We start from the raw sequence: 17,688 nt of genomic DNA, 5'->3' as shown, positions 1-17,688 counted from the left end.
TAGAGTCAAGTCCAAGGAACAAGACGGGTCCTTTTGTCCAGTCAAAAAAGACGGGTCCTTTTGTTTTTGAGTAAGTATCATGTGAGACCGTCTCACGGATCATAATATGTGAGACGGGTCAATCCTACCCATATTCACAATAAAAAGTAATACTTTTAGCATAGAATGTAATACTTTTTCATGGGTGATCCATATAAGAGATCTGTCTCACAAATACGACTCGTGAGACCGTCTCACATAAGTTTTTGCCTTTGTTTTTTGAGTATGTATTCTCCGAGGAGTGAGTCTCATGTGAGACCGTCTCACGAGTCATAATCCGTGAGACGGGTCAACCCTACCCATATTCACAATTAAAAGTGATACTCTTAGCATAAAAAGTAATACTTTTTCATGGGTGACCCAAATAAGATATCCGTCTTACAAATACGACCCGTGAGACCGTCTCATACAAGTTTTTGCCTTCTCCGAGATAGCGTCCCGAAACTTTATTTATAAAATAATTCAACTCTATCGATATTTATAATAAAAAATAATATTTTTAACATAAAAAATAATATTTTTTTATGGATGATACAAATAAAGGATCTATCTCACAAAATACTATTCATGAAACTGTCTCATTGATGTTTTTTTTGTTTGTTATTCGAAAGACGTTTTTTACTGATGATTTATGTATTTTATTATTATTGTCAAAAAATAAAATATACATGACTCAGATCAATTTTGACAACATAAAAAAAAAAAAATACAATAAAAATGATGCAAAACACAAATTTCCTTTTAATTTGTGTCGCTAGATAAAATTCTAGAAAAATTGCAAAAATCCCTATTTGTTAACCTTGAATTTGACACTATGTAAGAATAAATATTTTACACCCCAAAAATTGATTTTCTTAAATAACAATCACTTGTCATAAATCTTATATACTATATATTAATTTGAGTCTAACAAAGAGAAATTAGTGTGATGATAATTCTTTTTCAATCCCTAAAATATATTTTTTTCCAATGACAATTACAATTTAGTAATTTTTTTTGGAAAAAACTCTGGAAAAATTAAATTTGATTTTCATTTTACAAATTTAATTTCTAAATTTTCAACAACTAAAGGAAAAAAATGATTACACTAACTTGTAAAGCATGAGTTGGTAAAACTTGGGGTGACGTGAGAAGATCATCGAGAACGTGTGAAACATATTATTTTATTGAAATATCGTGGAGATATGCTCAAAGGTTAGTATATGCAGTTCTCTACCTACTTATATAATCTCTTAATTTACCATATGTCTGTTTCCAATTCATGGTAACTTTTATAAATTAAACTATACAAAATAAAACGATAAAAATCCAATAAAAAACTCAGGTCGCATCGCACGTGTACGAGAATATGCAGTCACGTGACTATTTCATCACGTACATTACATGCAAAAACAATCCCTCTTATATTCTCATCTATATCGTCCGTCCGAGAATTCGGACGTTACTTCTCCCACTTCGTACCCGTACCCCTTCCCCTCCTCAATCATCTCCCTCCATTTACAGACAGAATAAAAAAACAATCAAATCGAAGCCCATCAAAATCTTTTCCGAAATTTCGGTTTGAAATCTGACATTTGGATTTAAATTTTCTTGAGAAATTTATGTTAAATAATCCGCAAGCATGAAATTCGGGGAAACGTCTACGGAGTATTTGCAGGCGCATAAGGAGAGGTTTATTGAGGAATATAATCGACTCACGTTGAGTACAAAAGGCTTAAAAAGGTTCTCAAAAGTTGCAGGAGATGCCTGGATCTCAAGGATTCTTCTGAAAATAATGGAAAAGACGATGCTTTGTCTCCGTGTTGTCAACACGAGTCTTGCCCATGTTAGTAATCTCTCGATTTTGCTTATTTAACTGTTAATATGTTTTATGTTTTTATGCTTTTGTGTGTAGATGCATCATGCATGCAGACTTGGGTTTTGAGTTTATTTGCTGGTTTCATTTCATTCATGTCACCTAAAGTGCAAACAAAAATAAAATCGAACACTACATTTTATGTGTTTGGCTCGTCTCCGAGCTAGAATTGCTCGAACTTGATCGTCGGGCTATATTGCAATCAAATTGAAGTACTCAACCTCATGAAACTTTTGCATATTTGAAAATATCATTTATAATGTTGAAGCTGTCAATCTACTGCAACAAAATAATGGAGGTTTGAAAATAAATTCAAGCAATATACTTCAGCTAGGCTCAAGTTCGATAATTTAAAAAATAATGAATAAGGCTTTAGGTAGCTTGAAAAACTCAAGCATTTAGATCTGTTTGCGTTCCCATGCCACCAGGTACCAATAGTTAATCACATTTTTGGAGTTCAGTTTTTTGTTATCAATTCATTAAATATGAAGAACAAACATGACTTGACTTGGTTATTTTATTTAGCTAATGACCAATGTTGAACTTCCTTTTGATGACCCACATGTTTGAATATTGGCTCGATCGAGCTTGTTTCAGTAAGTTAGGGAGTGAATGAATGAATGCTTAAGCAATAAATTGATTTAGCCCAGTTATACTTGTATCGAGTCGAGCTCATTTGAGTGCAGTCTAGAAGCTTGATAAGATGTTTTATCCAACATTGAAAACTGTGTGAATGCATTCACTGCTGGAACCCTGTTTATGTGGGATTACATTTTTTGGTTGGGAAAGAGAGATTGTGAATTTTTTCTGATACTGAATGTTTTCCCAATGAATATTCATCTTGATAATATATATGAAAGCATAGTTACTACAAGCTCCCAAGATTTGAGCGTAGGCTCAAAGCCACAAAGGTTGGAGAGGCTCAATCATTGTGCCTTGACATAGGCCAAGGTTCAGTCCTTTGAATAAGTGTCCACCTTACTAGTGATGAACCAACCCTGGTATGCTTTAGAGGTTCGAAGTACTTTTCCAGCGCATTTTAAATGTAGGAATGGTAAATCTAAGGTGAAGTAAAAGATAATTGTCAGTCCATTTTGTAAATAGACTTGTGGGTACAATTCAAAAAACGTAGAGATGCTATCAGATTGTTTCTGCATTTTTTCTAGTTTTTGGTGTCCTAATGACTTTTGTGTAGGTGCACAGTTCTGATAAATGGCAGGAAATTCAAATCTAAAATGCGGTCAGAACACATGGAGATTCTACAATCACCGTGGTTGATAGAACTTGGGGCTTTCTTTATTAAGCTTAGCCAATCAAACAACGGAAATTAAGCTTGATGAAGTACTCAATCCATTCTCTTCTTCCGATCCTGTTATGATGTTGACACTTCCAGACAAATTAAATATATTTCAATAGAATATTTCTTGCACTACAATTCCATTGATTTTACAATGCACTCAACTTTTTTAAGTTGATGCTCTCAAAATCTCTTTTCTAACTCATGCCGTGGAGTATTTTTTTCACATGACCATGCATCAGGTTCATCTTTTTTATTTTCTACTCTGAAATACTAGGCTTCAGTTGAAAAGCTTGCTCCAAGTTTTGAGTAGTAAAACGGCTCATTCTTTCTCATGTGCTTTCAAAGATCCATAAGTTCATCCAAATAGAATTTTGATAAATATTTGTGTTCTTCACGCCATAGATTTTGCAGTTTGATGGAAATCATCTTCCCGCTGTGCAGTCTCGCAGGCGCGGACCCGGACTCGGGGCATGACACTAACCCTCTTGGTGCATAAAGGTCTGGGCTCTTGCATCTTTGTTCTTGTTCTCCTTATGCTATTTTCTTTTGGATGTTGTCAACGCGGCTTCATCTTCTGGACGATATATCTTACTGCATCTTTCTTCAACGATATCCCAAAGTTCATGGGACACGAACAACGTCTGCATCAGGACACTCCATAGTCCATATCTTGACCAACAAAGATCGGTACACCTTGTTGGGAATAATTGAAGGCAAGCTCGCTGTTACATGTTGGCACCATATTCGTATACTTACTGGAATCCCTGATACCAAATTTATGTTGGGTGTTGGAATATATAAAAGAATAATTGATATATTTGGAGGCTAGAATATATCAAAAAACGCAATATATGTCAATAGAATTCCTGCATTACAATTCTATCTTAATTTACAACGCAATCTTGATTGCCAAATATTTCGAAGAACAGAGACTGTTTTAAAAAAAAGGCAGATGTTATTTTTTCTCCACCAATCCTTAGTTTTTGACATCTTTAGGATTTTGAATCCTTCGTTGTAATAACATAAATTTTCATTTAAATCCAGAGTTGATATGATATTTGGGGTAACATTTTGGCTTCAATCCCCTTTTTTCCCTTTTGAAGGAAAAAGCGAAATTTAAGTTACTTAAATATTAAACTATTCATCGTGTATTGATATTAAAAAATTTATCGTTTAAATACTGTAAAATAATTGAGTATGTCTCTTGTGATGTTTCACGAATCTTTATCTGTGAGACGAGTCAACCCTACTGATATCCACTAAAAATTAATATTTTTTATGGATAACCCAGACAAGATATCGGTCTCAAAAAATACGATCCGTGAGACCGTCTCACACAAGTTTTTATCTAGATAACTAATAGTAAGTAAAAAACTAAACAATTCGACCACCTATTGTATTATAGGTAAGAGAATCTATAAAAATAGGCCGTGAGATCGAAAAGCTAAATGATTAGTGTATTAAACAAATAAACTGAACTTTAATTAAGATGTTATAGAAAAAAATGGTGTGAAAATAATGATACTTAGAGACAACGATATTAATTTGCACATGTTGAATTTGACTTTTCTAGTCCTGTAATGATGTGCCTGTGGTTAAACTAATAACATTTATAATTTTTTCTCTTTTGGAGATCGATTATTATATTTCTAACAATTTTTTTTTCAATAATTGTATTTTTTGCATCAATGAGAATCGAACTTAATTAAAAAATATATAATCAATGATAACAATACAAATTAAATATTTTAAACTAGAATAGGTCTCATATGAGATCGTCTCACGGATCCTAATCTGTGAGACGGATCAACCCTATCGATATTCACAATAAAAAGTAATACTATTAGCATAAAAAATAATATTTTTTTATGGATAACCCAAATAAAAGATCCGTCTCATAAATATGACTCGTGAGACTGATTTCATGATTCAATAGTTCACGAGAGACAATTCATCATTGCCGCCAACATGTACGGATACAATTTGATTATTTTCTGGAGAAACTTCGTTGGATTTTGTGCATGTCAATGACTTCGTTGGTCAAAATGGCGTGACGAAGGAAATATCAAGTGCTGCTACTCTATGAACTAAAATAGAAAAGTTATTATAATGATTCCTCACGTATTAGGTCAATAATTTATGTGAGAGAACTTGCGGTGTTATATTTTTTTTGGAATTTCGTATTTGATAAAAAAAATGAAATTTGGGTATTGCTTCAATTGAAATTAAAAGACGATCGATCGAGCTGTCTCATATGTATAGATATATTGTTGCTAAATATACGTGTGCGCAACATTTAATTTTAATATAAGTAAATTATTTCTAAAAATTATTATTTAAAAAAAATTAAAGTTCGATCAAAGTACGGGTGCTGCTTTTTTCATCGGGGTGGACAGTGTACAATTTCTTTTGCAAAAGAAATTGGGGGAATATTTCACTCTACTTCATGGACACTGTCCCATGAGAAGATTAAAATTTTAATTTTACCCACATATATGCGGGGGTCTATCAATTCATATGCAGGGTCCACCAAATTTTTTAAAATCAACGGTCCAGATCTTGTGATGGCACTGCCCCACAGATAGCATCGACACTACCGAAATTGAGCCATCTCGGGTTGTTTAGGGTTGGCCGTTCTCCACGAATCAGAGGTCCACCCGACATGACTCATGGCTGTCCAGTGCGTAAAGTGATGGAAAAAAGGGTGGTGCGTGCTTTTGATCACTCGGGCCACTTTGTCCCAAATTATTTCCAGGCAGAAATGGCTGAAATACCCTTCGTTCGTCCACGTGGAGGGATGTGATTGGTGGATCGGACGAATTTAATTAAAAGTAGTCATCCATAGCTCACTGTGCATGGTTTCTAAAGATGAAAAAGGCAATGGCTTTCGTGACAACTGTTTCAACCACCCGTAATTAAAATAAATAAATAAATAATTCGTTGAAAATTTTGCACTTCTATTGTTAGCAATCATCTCAAATCCACATACAAGTTTTAATTATACCCTCACTTTCCAATTTAATCTCGACTTTTGGCTAATCATACACTAATTGGAATCATTAAAATAAAGTGAGTAAGTTTTAATTGACCAAAGGATCAATCAGTCATAAGAACTTATAACATATCAGAAGATTAAAATAAAAGTAACGCTAAGAAAACAGTAAAATGACCGAATAATTCGTATCTTAAAATAAAAGAGCGAATTTGTAATCGTGAGAAGAGGTGATCACATTCATCACTAATATGAATAATAATATTTTTGACATAAAAAATAATATTTTTCATGAAATAAGTTGGATCGAACATCTATGTCACAAAATTGACAGATCTTCTCAACAAAAGTAAATAAAAAAAGCAATCTTCTTATCAATCTTGTTCCCCAGCATATGCTTCCACTAGTCATTCTCACCCAAAACTCATCCTTCTCGTCAGCCTCTCTCTCTTCCTTTATCCCAAAACATGTAAACCTCTCATATTAGAACCAAAATTCAAGATTTTGATCCAAAAATGAAAGGAATAATAATCAGAAAACTGAAATCTCTCGCCGTTCCCACTTGGAAGCCAGGCCTAGCTCAACAAACAAGCACTCCAATTCAGGTATTTCAAGACTCCATTAATGCTACAGAACTCGACAAACTCAAAGATTCTGAGCTGTACGAGGATGTTACGGAAGAAGAAACGGCTTCATGTCCCAAAATATGCGTCCATGAAAAAATAGACCAAAATCCCACCAAATTTATTGTAGTTCCAATGCAAGAAAGTCAAGAAATAGAGGGCAATTCGTCTAACTCCGTTCCACCACCTTGTTCGAACCCGAAATCCAATCAAGAAAGTCACCTAAACCCCGAAACAGTCGAGTGCAACATCAGCTCCCCATTGACAGGAAACAAATCAGTCATACTTTACACAACAAGCCTCAGAGGAATCCGGAAAACGTTCGAGGATTGCAGCACGATCCGGTTTCTTCTACAAAGTTTTCGGATTGTTTACTACGAAAGAGATGTCTCCATGCACTTGGAATACAGAGAAGAGCTTTGGAAAATCCTAGGTTGTAGAGTTATCCCACCTAAACTTTTCATCAGAGGGAAATGCATTGGAGGAGCTGACGAAGTTGTGGGATTGCATGAAAAGGGAATGCTGATAAATCTAGTGGAAGGGATACCTTTGAACCGTTCGAATTATCCTTGCAAAGGGTGCGGTGGGATTCATTTCGTTCTGTGTTCTAGGTGCAACGGAAGCCGGAAAGTGACGTCGGAGGGACAAAATGAAGGATTACCAATCCGGTGCCAGAGTTGTAACGAGAATGGATTGATCAAGTGCATGTTTTGTAGCTAGTTGTAGGAAAAAAAATGTTGGCTCACTTAATGTTGAATAATAACCTAAATAGTTAGGTTATTTGGAATCATCGACGTTATAATTCGGAGTCTAATTTTATCCTTTTTTTAGAGTTTAGTTAAATAGTAGCCAAATTTGTTAACTGAAATTTAAGATTCCTAATAAACAATATCTTTTGTATGATTTAGTGTTTTCAAAGAAAAAATGACAAGAAAACCACTCAATTGAATTATGATCACCAAACTTTGACTAATATAAAGAATTAGACTACAATATAAAAGAAATCAACTTACAATATCAAAATTGTAAGATACGTTGTTCGACGGATGCAAGTGTATGTTACAATACTAGGATAAGATGTAAATATGTGTTTTATCAGAATTATGTGTTATACCAAATGTTACAACATTTGGAACAAAATGCAGTGGAATATTAAGGATTGTAACACAAATTCAATTTAAATAAATAGATGGACAAGAATAAATTTGCACAAGTATTCAGGGCAAAAATTAATAACTATAAAAACCACAACGTTCACACGAAAACAATATCAATAGTGATTATGACTAAAATCAATTTTCTCAACATATTGAGAAAATAAAATGCTTTCTAAAATACCCAACAAAACTAAAACGTAAAACAAGAAAGCAAAACGTGAGCCAAAAACTGGAGCAACAAAAACGATCTTCAGCCAACTTCATCACGGATGTTGTCTGCAGATGTCTCCAACACTCAAGGTAACATGAAATATCTCCACTCTTCAAAACTTCACGTCTCTGAAAGAATGTTTTCTGCTACAGAGATTTCAATGAGCACGAGCGTGAGTATGTGATAAATCCTTATCCCGTCTGACTATGCTTCCTCCTTTTAATCTTCGAATTCCTCAATAATCAAATCTATAAGATAATGAAGGTTAAAATTTGGTTAGTAAATAAATTCCTCAAAGACAAAATCTCAATAAATATTTTATACAATCAAATATACAAAGAAAGATAATATTAAGAAAATTATTTAAGATAAGAAATTAAATCTATTAAATATAAAAAATAATATTTCCCTTCAAAAATTACAAAATTTTTTGTATGTATCTTGGGAAGACGTGGAAACAAAATACATCCAGCTAGTTGTATATTAAGATCAATTTCTTCAATTATTATTAGAACCAATCGTCTCAGAAAATTTCAGTCATTTCTGCACTCAATATTCTCATAAACCATGAATCACATCAACTGATTTCGTCAGCGTTTCACCAATATGCTCTTCTCTTTTCTTGCTTTCTGCAAGTGAATCAAAAATATATATATCATTAGTTACACATATACACACGCACTAATTCGTTTCATTTTGGAGTTGAATTGATTCTTACATAAAAATGTAGTAATTATATTAAATATATTTATCACTTTCTTGTGATAGTTTGTTACTTGTTTTCTGAAAATTTATAACTAGTTTACGAAATAATTTGGCAAAAAAAAAAATGAATTATTAATTGGAGAACAAGTTTTTTTTTTTTTTAGGAAATCTCTCTCGTTTAACACGATTAATGAATTAATTTGGATATTAATTCTGAATTAATTAGTCTATCATTGCCTAGTGTTGTAAACCTAATTTGGTTGGCATCAATAATTGATCGATTCCCATCCATATGTAATCGCAATTGTAAGTGTCAATATTGTAATATTTTAAATACACACAAACTTCTGTCATTATATTGTCTCATGTTTTAATTTTTTAAGATGGATCTTCGAATTGACCTTATTCATGAAATATTATTTTTTATATATTAAAAATATTACAATTCACTGTTGGTAAGAAACAGGTCGATTCGTCTCATAGATATAGATACGTGAGATCGTCTCACATGATACTTATTCAAATAAATATAGAAAACAATTTTAAAAAAAATGGCTTGAGTGCTAAGATTTTCTTTTGGTTGGAAGTGGCTTACAATGTACACATAAATCCTACGATCGAATTAAATATAAGATTATATATATAATATCCAGTACAATTTGAGACAGTTGTAGTATTATTTCTATTAGCATCCCGATACACGCATGGCATGTTTCTACGATGGTTTTTTGTGAAAAAGATTTTTTGGAGTTAGAATTAATTTTTACATAAATATTCAGCAATTAAATTAAATATATTTATCATTTTCTTGGGTTAGTTTGTTATTTTTTCTGAGAATTTGTCATTGGTTTATGAATAATTTGGCAAAAAAATAATTATTAATTGGAGAAAATGAAATAAAGGGTTATATTATTGAGAAAAAGACCCGCCTTCACGATAAATTTATCGTCTTGAGCCCACAGAAAAGATATTATTTTAAGGGGGAAAAAAACGATAGGTGGGGGAAGGAAGTCATGGGATATGTGAGTAATTTGATTGGAATCCATCGATATATTTCGTAAGCGTAAGTTTCATGTGATACTACCATTTCACGAATTAATATCCGAAAAACGACTTGATTCGATCGGTTAAGATCAGAAAAAGAGTTTAAAAAAGTGAATAAACTAATTTAAAATTATCTTTAAATTTGAGCTGGTTTTAACGGTTGTTAGTTGGTAAAACTTGTTCTTACACGACCACGTTTAACCGGACAACTTAAAAATAATTTTGAGTGCGAAAAAAATTCGACTAGACTTAGAGATAAAATATATATTTAATATACGCGAGTTTTAACAAAACAATGAACATAAAATAAGTACTAAGTAAAGTAAAGAACGCAAATTTTTTTATAAATGTTCGAATACTTAAATAGTGCATACGTCGTCGCTTTTCCAAGTTACGAATGATTTACTAAAAGATTTTATTTATACAATATTTGTACAAACCCAATTTGACCTGATCGGCTCGAGTTGCTAATGCCAACAAAAAACCTGCTAAATTTCATTGAAAAAAGAACAGTTGGACCTTGAAACAACTCGTAGGTGTTTTGCTATATATTACCAAATTAATAATTTTGACATAAAAATTTATATTTTTTCATGAGTCAGGTAAAATATAAGTATCACAAAATTAAATTATTAGACAATCTTGTGATAGATACTTTTTGTGATTTCCAAAGACTGACCCAACTGTTTTGTATGGTATGCCCATCCATGTTTAAGATATGTTAAAAACTTGTGTGAGACGGTCTCATAGATCATATTTTATGAGACAGATATCTTATTTGGGTCATCCATGAAAACATATTACTTTTTATAATGAATATCGGTAAAGTTGACATGTCCCAAAGATAAAAATTCGTGAGACCGTCTCACAAAAAACCTACTATTAAAATATAACATATTTCCTAAAAACGGCATCTAAAGGCATGTAGCAAAATTAAAAATTTGTTATTTAATAATTTCTGTGTATTTCCATAATTCTCCTATTGTAATTGGGTGGAATGATTTAATTTATGGAAAATATTAGATTTAAAGAACAATTTGAAAAGAGAAGTTATGTTGTAAATTTTTCATGAGTAACTCAAATAAAATATTTGTCTCATAAGACAGTTTTACAGGAGTTTTTGTGTTTGAATATTGAATTCAAATTGTGAGTATCAAATCCACCACAATCATTGTCAAAATTGTTTGGATCTAAAATAAAATAAGTTCAAGAATTTGAATCACGAATTATCAATTCAGATGAATCAATCAAAGCGTAATCTTATAGTGTTCATTAATACCTAGAGGATATGTGTGTACTCGTGAGGGTGAGATAGACAATCTATAGCAGCACATCAACCCCACAAACACCTAAAACAAAATAAAGTAAGAGATAATCACACTACACTCGGATATATACATTTACTTGAGTGTGCTGCTGCTAACTTGTCGTGGCTAGAATACAGTAACTTCTACTGCGTGCTAATCGTGTTGTAGTCGAGTGAAGTGGAACTCTATCTGCAGACGCTGATGGAGAGGCGTTGATTTCATCAAACCTTTCTTGATATCAGCTTCAAGTTCTCTAATCGGAATAGCAGCCAAGAAACTTTTTATGTACTCTTTGCAGGCCTCTTTACCTCGACAAACAACCTCGTTTTCTTCTTCGTTCGTCATTTGTTCCTCGGATTCAGTAGAATGTTTCCCTTCTTGGGAAGCTTCGGTTGAGTTCATAGGTTTATCTTCTGATGATTGACCAGCATTCGGCTGTTTATAGATGGTTGTGTTCTTGTCAAATTTTAGTATATAAGCCTGGTTGCATCCCTCGTACAGTCGCTCCCCTAATGTGTCGATAATATAGTAAGCATCTCTTTCAACCTTCAGAACGAAAAAATGATCGTTCCAACTAACTATGAAAATTCTTGCCTCGGCATCACTAGAGGAATGGTTAATCTCATCCCATATACTGTCGAACGACATTGCTCCGTGCAGAAAATCGAAGTTTCCACCCTCCACCACATCAGGAAGGAAAAACCCGATAAATGATTTCGCAGGAACTACACAAAGATCGCGGATTTTGGCTTCGATGACAGTATCCAGATCAAAATGCTTATCAGGAAACAGTTCCCTGTATGTATCATTGACACAAAGATTTCTCCATTCCAAGGAACCATCTCTGATCAAAGTATCAAACTGCGATTTAATGGGCATGATATTATGGTTGTTCTGTAGCCAATCGGCAATAACAGCAACAAGAGCTGTACAGGCACTTTCTCCAGCAGCACGTTCGCTTCTCTGATCGATGGAAGAAAAAAAGACTTGTGTTTGAATCTTCATATGCCCATCCCTGCTTGTTATTTCTTTCTGCTCCCATGTGCCAATGGTAAAACTATCATCACCAAACTCAGATACTGATGATCGATTTGTGTTGGAGTCTTCATCAGTTCTGTGCAACTGCAAAGAAAGTGCATAGCTATATTATTTGCCTTGACAAAGAAATATTTACATCTCAGACAAGAACAATAAATTTCACATTTGAGCCCAGAGACGTACTTCTGAAGCAAAAACTAACTTGAAGTCTGTCTTTAACACAAGATTTCTTACCCCAAAAGAGAGAGATTCATCCGAGCTGAGCTGCCTACGGTCGAAGTCTATATCATCTCCACCATCTTCTCCATAAGCCTTTTTAAGTAATGGCTCCCCTTTAGTCTTAGGAGGAGACCTAAAACTCAGCTTCCTCTTCCTCCAAGGCAAAATGCTACGTTTGGAATGCTCTATCGATAATTTATCTGGCACGCAAAAACTCGAATCCTCTACGCGAGAGCAACCAACATCCGACCTACGTCGGTTGCTGTAGTAAATCAAATCCTCAGCTTCCTTACTGATTCTAGCACTGGAATAATACGATACACCAACGTAATTAGCATGCGCCAGTGTCCCATAGCTAAATGACTTTCGAACCGTGGATTCTTCCTTATTTTCCTCAGTTTCCCCATCCTCAGAATCTTCAAGAGAATCGGAGTCAGCAGGGTAAGCATAATCACCCTCACTCTTGACTGAGCACCGGCCGTCGCTACCCTCCTCCTCACGGCATGCCTTTTTAGCTTTACGGGTAGAAACATACTCGGTAAATAATTTTACCTTCCTAAAACCAGCTTTCAATGCAGAAACCTCGTCTTTCTCAGTAGAAGAAGTTTCTACAGATGCTGCAGGAGATGGAACAGGTATTATTGGACTTTGCAACAGCTCTGTTGGTTCTAGTGTGGCTCTAAGTTCCAATAAGCCAAGAGACATCTGAAATATAAGCAAAGTTTACTAGATTAGTTACTTACAAGGACTTATTTCAGATCATGAATTAGTGTAAAAAGCCAGTTAACTCACATGAAGGAAGGGACAATGCTCCATCCCGCCACCAGATAATGTCAAGGGAATTTTGATGTCAATGGCTGGCTCGGTCGCCCTAGACATATAATCAGCAAGATTCAGGACTGCTGATCCAACGACAGAATATTTGTTCTTCACCCCTTGATACATCCCCTGATAAAAATCCAAACAGGTTAAGTTCACATATCCCCAAAATTTAATTTTTTAAGTTAGCTATCATTCACTCGGTAGTCCGATGCAGACAGGTGCACGTCTCACTTAAGAGAGAACGACACAATCCCTAGGTTCCATAACCATTGGCATCTCAGGCCATTAGCTCATACTTTACCAGATTTTGGTATCAGAGATGAGGATCAACAAAAAGCATTCTCACATTGCAGAATATACAATCTCTCTCGAGATATATAAATAACCACCATTTTAGTGATCATCGTCATAGTTCATCTTTCAAATAAAATAATATTTGACAAACAAATCAACTAATTTCAGATAGAAAGATCCATAAAGAATCTGGGTCACAAGAAGAACAAGAGAAATACAAGTAGACTAGCAATTGACAATAATAAAGAAATAAATACAATCCGAAAAGAACACGGACCCTATTATGTATCCTCCTATAATAATTGGAGAGAAATAACAAATAACCAAAACCAGAGTCACAAGAATGAGAGCACGTGATGTTCAAACAAAACAAAAAAGGAATGAGAGCACATGCAATACATACATTGCACCAGTACTACACGCAAAACCAGTCAAGATTTTATCCACAAACCAAGATAAGCATTTACAGATACATCTTAAACCAACTGATTAATTCCATAGCAAGCTATTTTTTTCCTGACGTCCGAGTGTTTCCAAGAAGACACCAATTTTCAAATCAAAGTATCAAATGCAGATGCAGAGGAAAAAAAGATCAAAACCCCAAACTGAACTTGAGGGATTGCACAAGTAAAATTACAGGGGAAAAAATTATAATTAAAAGGAATCCAAGAAAATATACTGAAAGGCAAGAGAAAATAACCCACATGCAAAACAGTGAAGTTGATCTCCCAAGGATGAAAAACATTGTCTTTGTACCCAGAAAGGCTGCAAATGGTCTGAAACTCCTCTCCCCACTCCACAAAAACGGCACCGTTTAGCTCATCAAACCTTCTCACATTCTCCTCACGAGTACAGTTTCTTTTCACACTTCTCCTGAATGAGCCCAAAGAAAACTTGGGACCCTTCCATCTGATCTCCACTGCAAGACTGCCATTCTCCTTCTCTGGACTCTCCTGCATCCAATCACCACCCTCAAACCTCAGCTCCGCGAGCTTAACCTCATATTTTCTCGAAATCAGCAGCGGCCAAGGCCTCCACCTCATCATCTTCACCACCATCTGGGTCAAATTTCAAGAAACAGAAAAAGAAGTCAAGAAAGACTGAAACTTTGGAAGCAAGATTCTTCTTTCTAGGTGGATTTGGGAAAAAAAATCCTTTATAAATTCCAGGTAAGGGAAAAACAATGGATGATCTGTGAATACCGAATTGTTTTCTTTCCCAAGCAGAATGCTGATGGGAAAGAATAGTTTTTTTAGGACTCCAAAATGAATTGTTTGGAGGATTTCTCTCCGGAAATAACGAAAAGGTGGAGAGGAATATGCCGTTATTTACCTGGCTTTTCACGGTATAATAATTGCAGCGTGCCTATACATACATGGAAATATATATACATATATATAGAGAGAGAGGAACAAGTGCATCCATATGTATAGAGAGAAACATAGTGGAGATGCGAGGAAGCAGCTAAGTTGACTTGGTTGCGTAGTTTTTGGATCATTGAAGATCGCATTCAAGATTCGGATTACTTACCGGGATTAATATTATTTCATTATTATTTATTGATTAAGTCTTGTGACAATTTTTCTCATTTACTTGGCTATTTTGACTTAATAATAATAATTAAAGAGAAGAAAAAAAAAGCGAAGATTGCATACTAAATTTTTTATGTAGTACTTAGGAGTTACACAAAAACTCATATGAGACGGTTTCACGGATCAATTTTGTGGGTCAAATATCTTATTTGGGTCATCCACGAAGGGTCATCGATCCATGAAAAAATATTATTTTTTATGCTAAGAGTATTATTTTTTATTGTGAAAATATCGGTAAGGTTGACTCGTCTCATAGATAAAGATTCGTGAGACCGTTTCACAATAAACCTTCTCTACAAGTTAATATTATTTCAAATAATATACAAAGAACGTTTATTTATGAAAAATATTTACCGCGAACGTAAAAATTATATAAAAAGAAATTTTAATTAAATTTACGGTATAATGAATATTTGACTAGTTTTAGTTAGGTAAAATGAATTCAGTGCTTCATATCTCAACACATTAATATGTTTATCATAAGATTATCATCTCATGTTATTTTGCAGTCAATCCCATGTATCTTTCTTTATATATGTTTAAAGATGAATTATTACTCTGATGTACTGTTTGAATGAAACCAAATGTGACCGTGCATGTCTCTTTCAAATATAGGTTGTGTTTGGTTGCTTTCAGCTCCGTTAACTAAAATCTCAAGCAAAAAAATTCGTAATGCATTTGAAAGTTTTTGAGATAATATGTACGAGGATATCATCATTGTATGAGAAATTAAATATTTATAAAATTAATAACAATCGAATAAACAAAAATAAAATCTTTACAAACCTGGACTTTTACCGAATATAGGAAGCCATTTTCAAAATTTCTGAAAATACAACCTCAGCAATAATCATCTTTATGCATACTACTACATCGGTTTGAGGAGGTTTTGACTTCTTATTTTTTTGGGTATAAAGTATACACGGGTTGAGATCTTCAATGGCGGTGTTTTTTTATTATTTTATTTAGAAAATATTAATATTATTACCTTCTGGACTGAATATAATATAATATAATATAACGAGGTGAAGACAATATGGATCAGTGTGTTGCTACACTGCCTAAAATCAAGTGAAACAAGGGGACCCTCCTCCATTAAAAACCTCACCAAAAAAATCTGTCAGCAACGTGACAACTTGGGAACAATCAGACCACAAAAACTTTCCCACTTTTGAAGGCTCTAAATTAAAGCGAAGCTGTGTCATATTTACTCAAACGTGTGCGTGCTTCTCGTTGGTTGTGCAAAACGTATGTATGTATACATTTTTTTATCCCTTACCCAACAGCTTAAGCAAATCACACATGCAAATATACTCGGTTGAGTCTATCCTAGAGTAAATCTCTCGATTTTTGTTATGTATAAGATGATTTGAAAACAAAAATTGTGAGGTCTATAATTTTTTTCGATCGATATGTGTGATAAACTCACACAAAGAATGTCCCCTTTTAATTACCTTGTTTTGTGTGCTTCCAAATTCTGTGCACGTGAAGTAGATCCTCAAATTTGAATTTCAAGATTTATGATGCAAGGCTGGCATCATCACTCGGACAATGCTCATAATTTCGTGAAAATAAAATGGAATAAAATAGTTAAATGGGAAAGATTAAACTGGAAAGTAGCCGTGCGCGTGTCGTTTTGTGAAATGTGTGTGATGGCATCGTGTTCTGTCTGTTTGGCGTCTTATGACCTTATATATATATATCGAATAAGACCAATTAGAAAGGAAAAGATAGAGAATAATCTTAGAAATGAAAAAAATAATAATTCTATGCACAGTCGGTAATTCTATTTGTCAACACAAGCGATTCACTTTTTAAATATTTTTTTGGTTGAAATGGTCGAGCTCATTTGCAAATGATTTTGATACTCCATAGTTACGACTTGATTCGAATCCGAGTTAAGCCGACCCAATCAGTATTGTAACCCTTAGTCAAGGTGATGGGTGGGGGTGCATATTAAATAGAATTCGGATCAATGTACAAGGCTCAAAAACCTATACAAGTCTCGGCTCATTTCTCTATCTGTTTGAGAAAAATTCTGTCAAGTAAAGTCTAAACATCGGAGCACATGGTTATTGAGCATCCGGATTAAGAGCTCTCCTACCCGAGTATATATTTGAACGAATGCGAATAAAGTCCTATTTGTATAAATTTTTGAACAAATATTTCATGATAAGAAAAGAATCACGAGAGAATATGGATAAGTTATTTGAATTTATAAGATAAGTTAAGATCGACACAATCTTGTCAAAACTAGAGTTCTTATCATATTGAAGTTATTTCCTAACAAAAGTTCTTTCCATACATGGTGTGATGCCCGGGGCCAAAGAGGGCGGGGGTTATCGCTGTTGCCATGAGGTTGCACGGACAATGAGCGGTGACAGGCTTCTATGTGAAAAGAACATGAATGAACCGATCTCATACCGGAATGAAAGACATTTCAAAACTATTCATGTATTCGACTGTGCAGTTGAGAGGATGGATTGAAAA

At 34.0% G+C, this 17,688-nt stretch overlaps 1 protein-coding gene across 1 annotated transcript; it reads right to left on the bottom strand.

Annotated features, from left to right (window-relative positions):
• Window positions 1-11,131: 11,131 nt before the first annotated feature.
• On the bottom strand, window positions 11,132-15,092 carry LOC140842654 (uncharacterized). The gene is made up of 5 exons (XM_073210705.1): window positions 14,939-15,092; window positions 14,311-14,664; window positions 13,283-13,438; window positions 12,506-13,195; window positions 11,132-12,355 (listed from the first exon to the last, which is right to left on the bottom strand). Exons 2-5 carry the CDS (start codon window positions 14,662-14,664, stop codon window positions 11,387-11,389), a joined length of 2,169 nt encoding a protein of 722 aa, XP_073066806.1. The 5' UTR covers window positions 14,939-15,092; the 3' UTR covers window positions 11,132-11,386.
• Between the last annotated feature and the right edge of the window lie 2,596 nt (window positions 15,093-17,688).

This window comes from Primulina eburnea, chromosome 10 (genome assembly GCF_022965805.1).
Source record: "Primulina eburnea isolate SZY01 chromosome 10, ASM2296580v1, whole genome shotgun sequence".
NCBI classification, from domain to species: Eukaryota; Viridiplantae; Streptophyta; class Magnoliopsida; order Lamiales; family Gesneriaceae; genus Primulina; species Primulina eburnea.
This window is presented reverse-complemented; position numbering and strand designations above follow the sequence as displayed.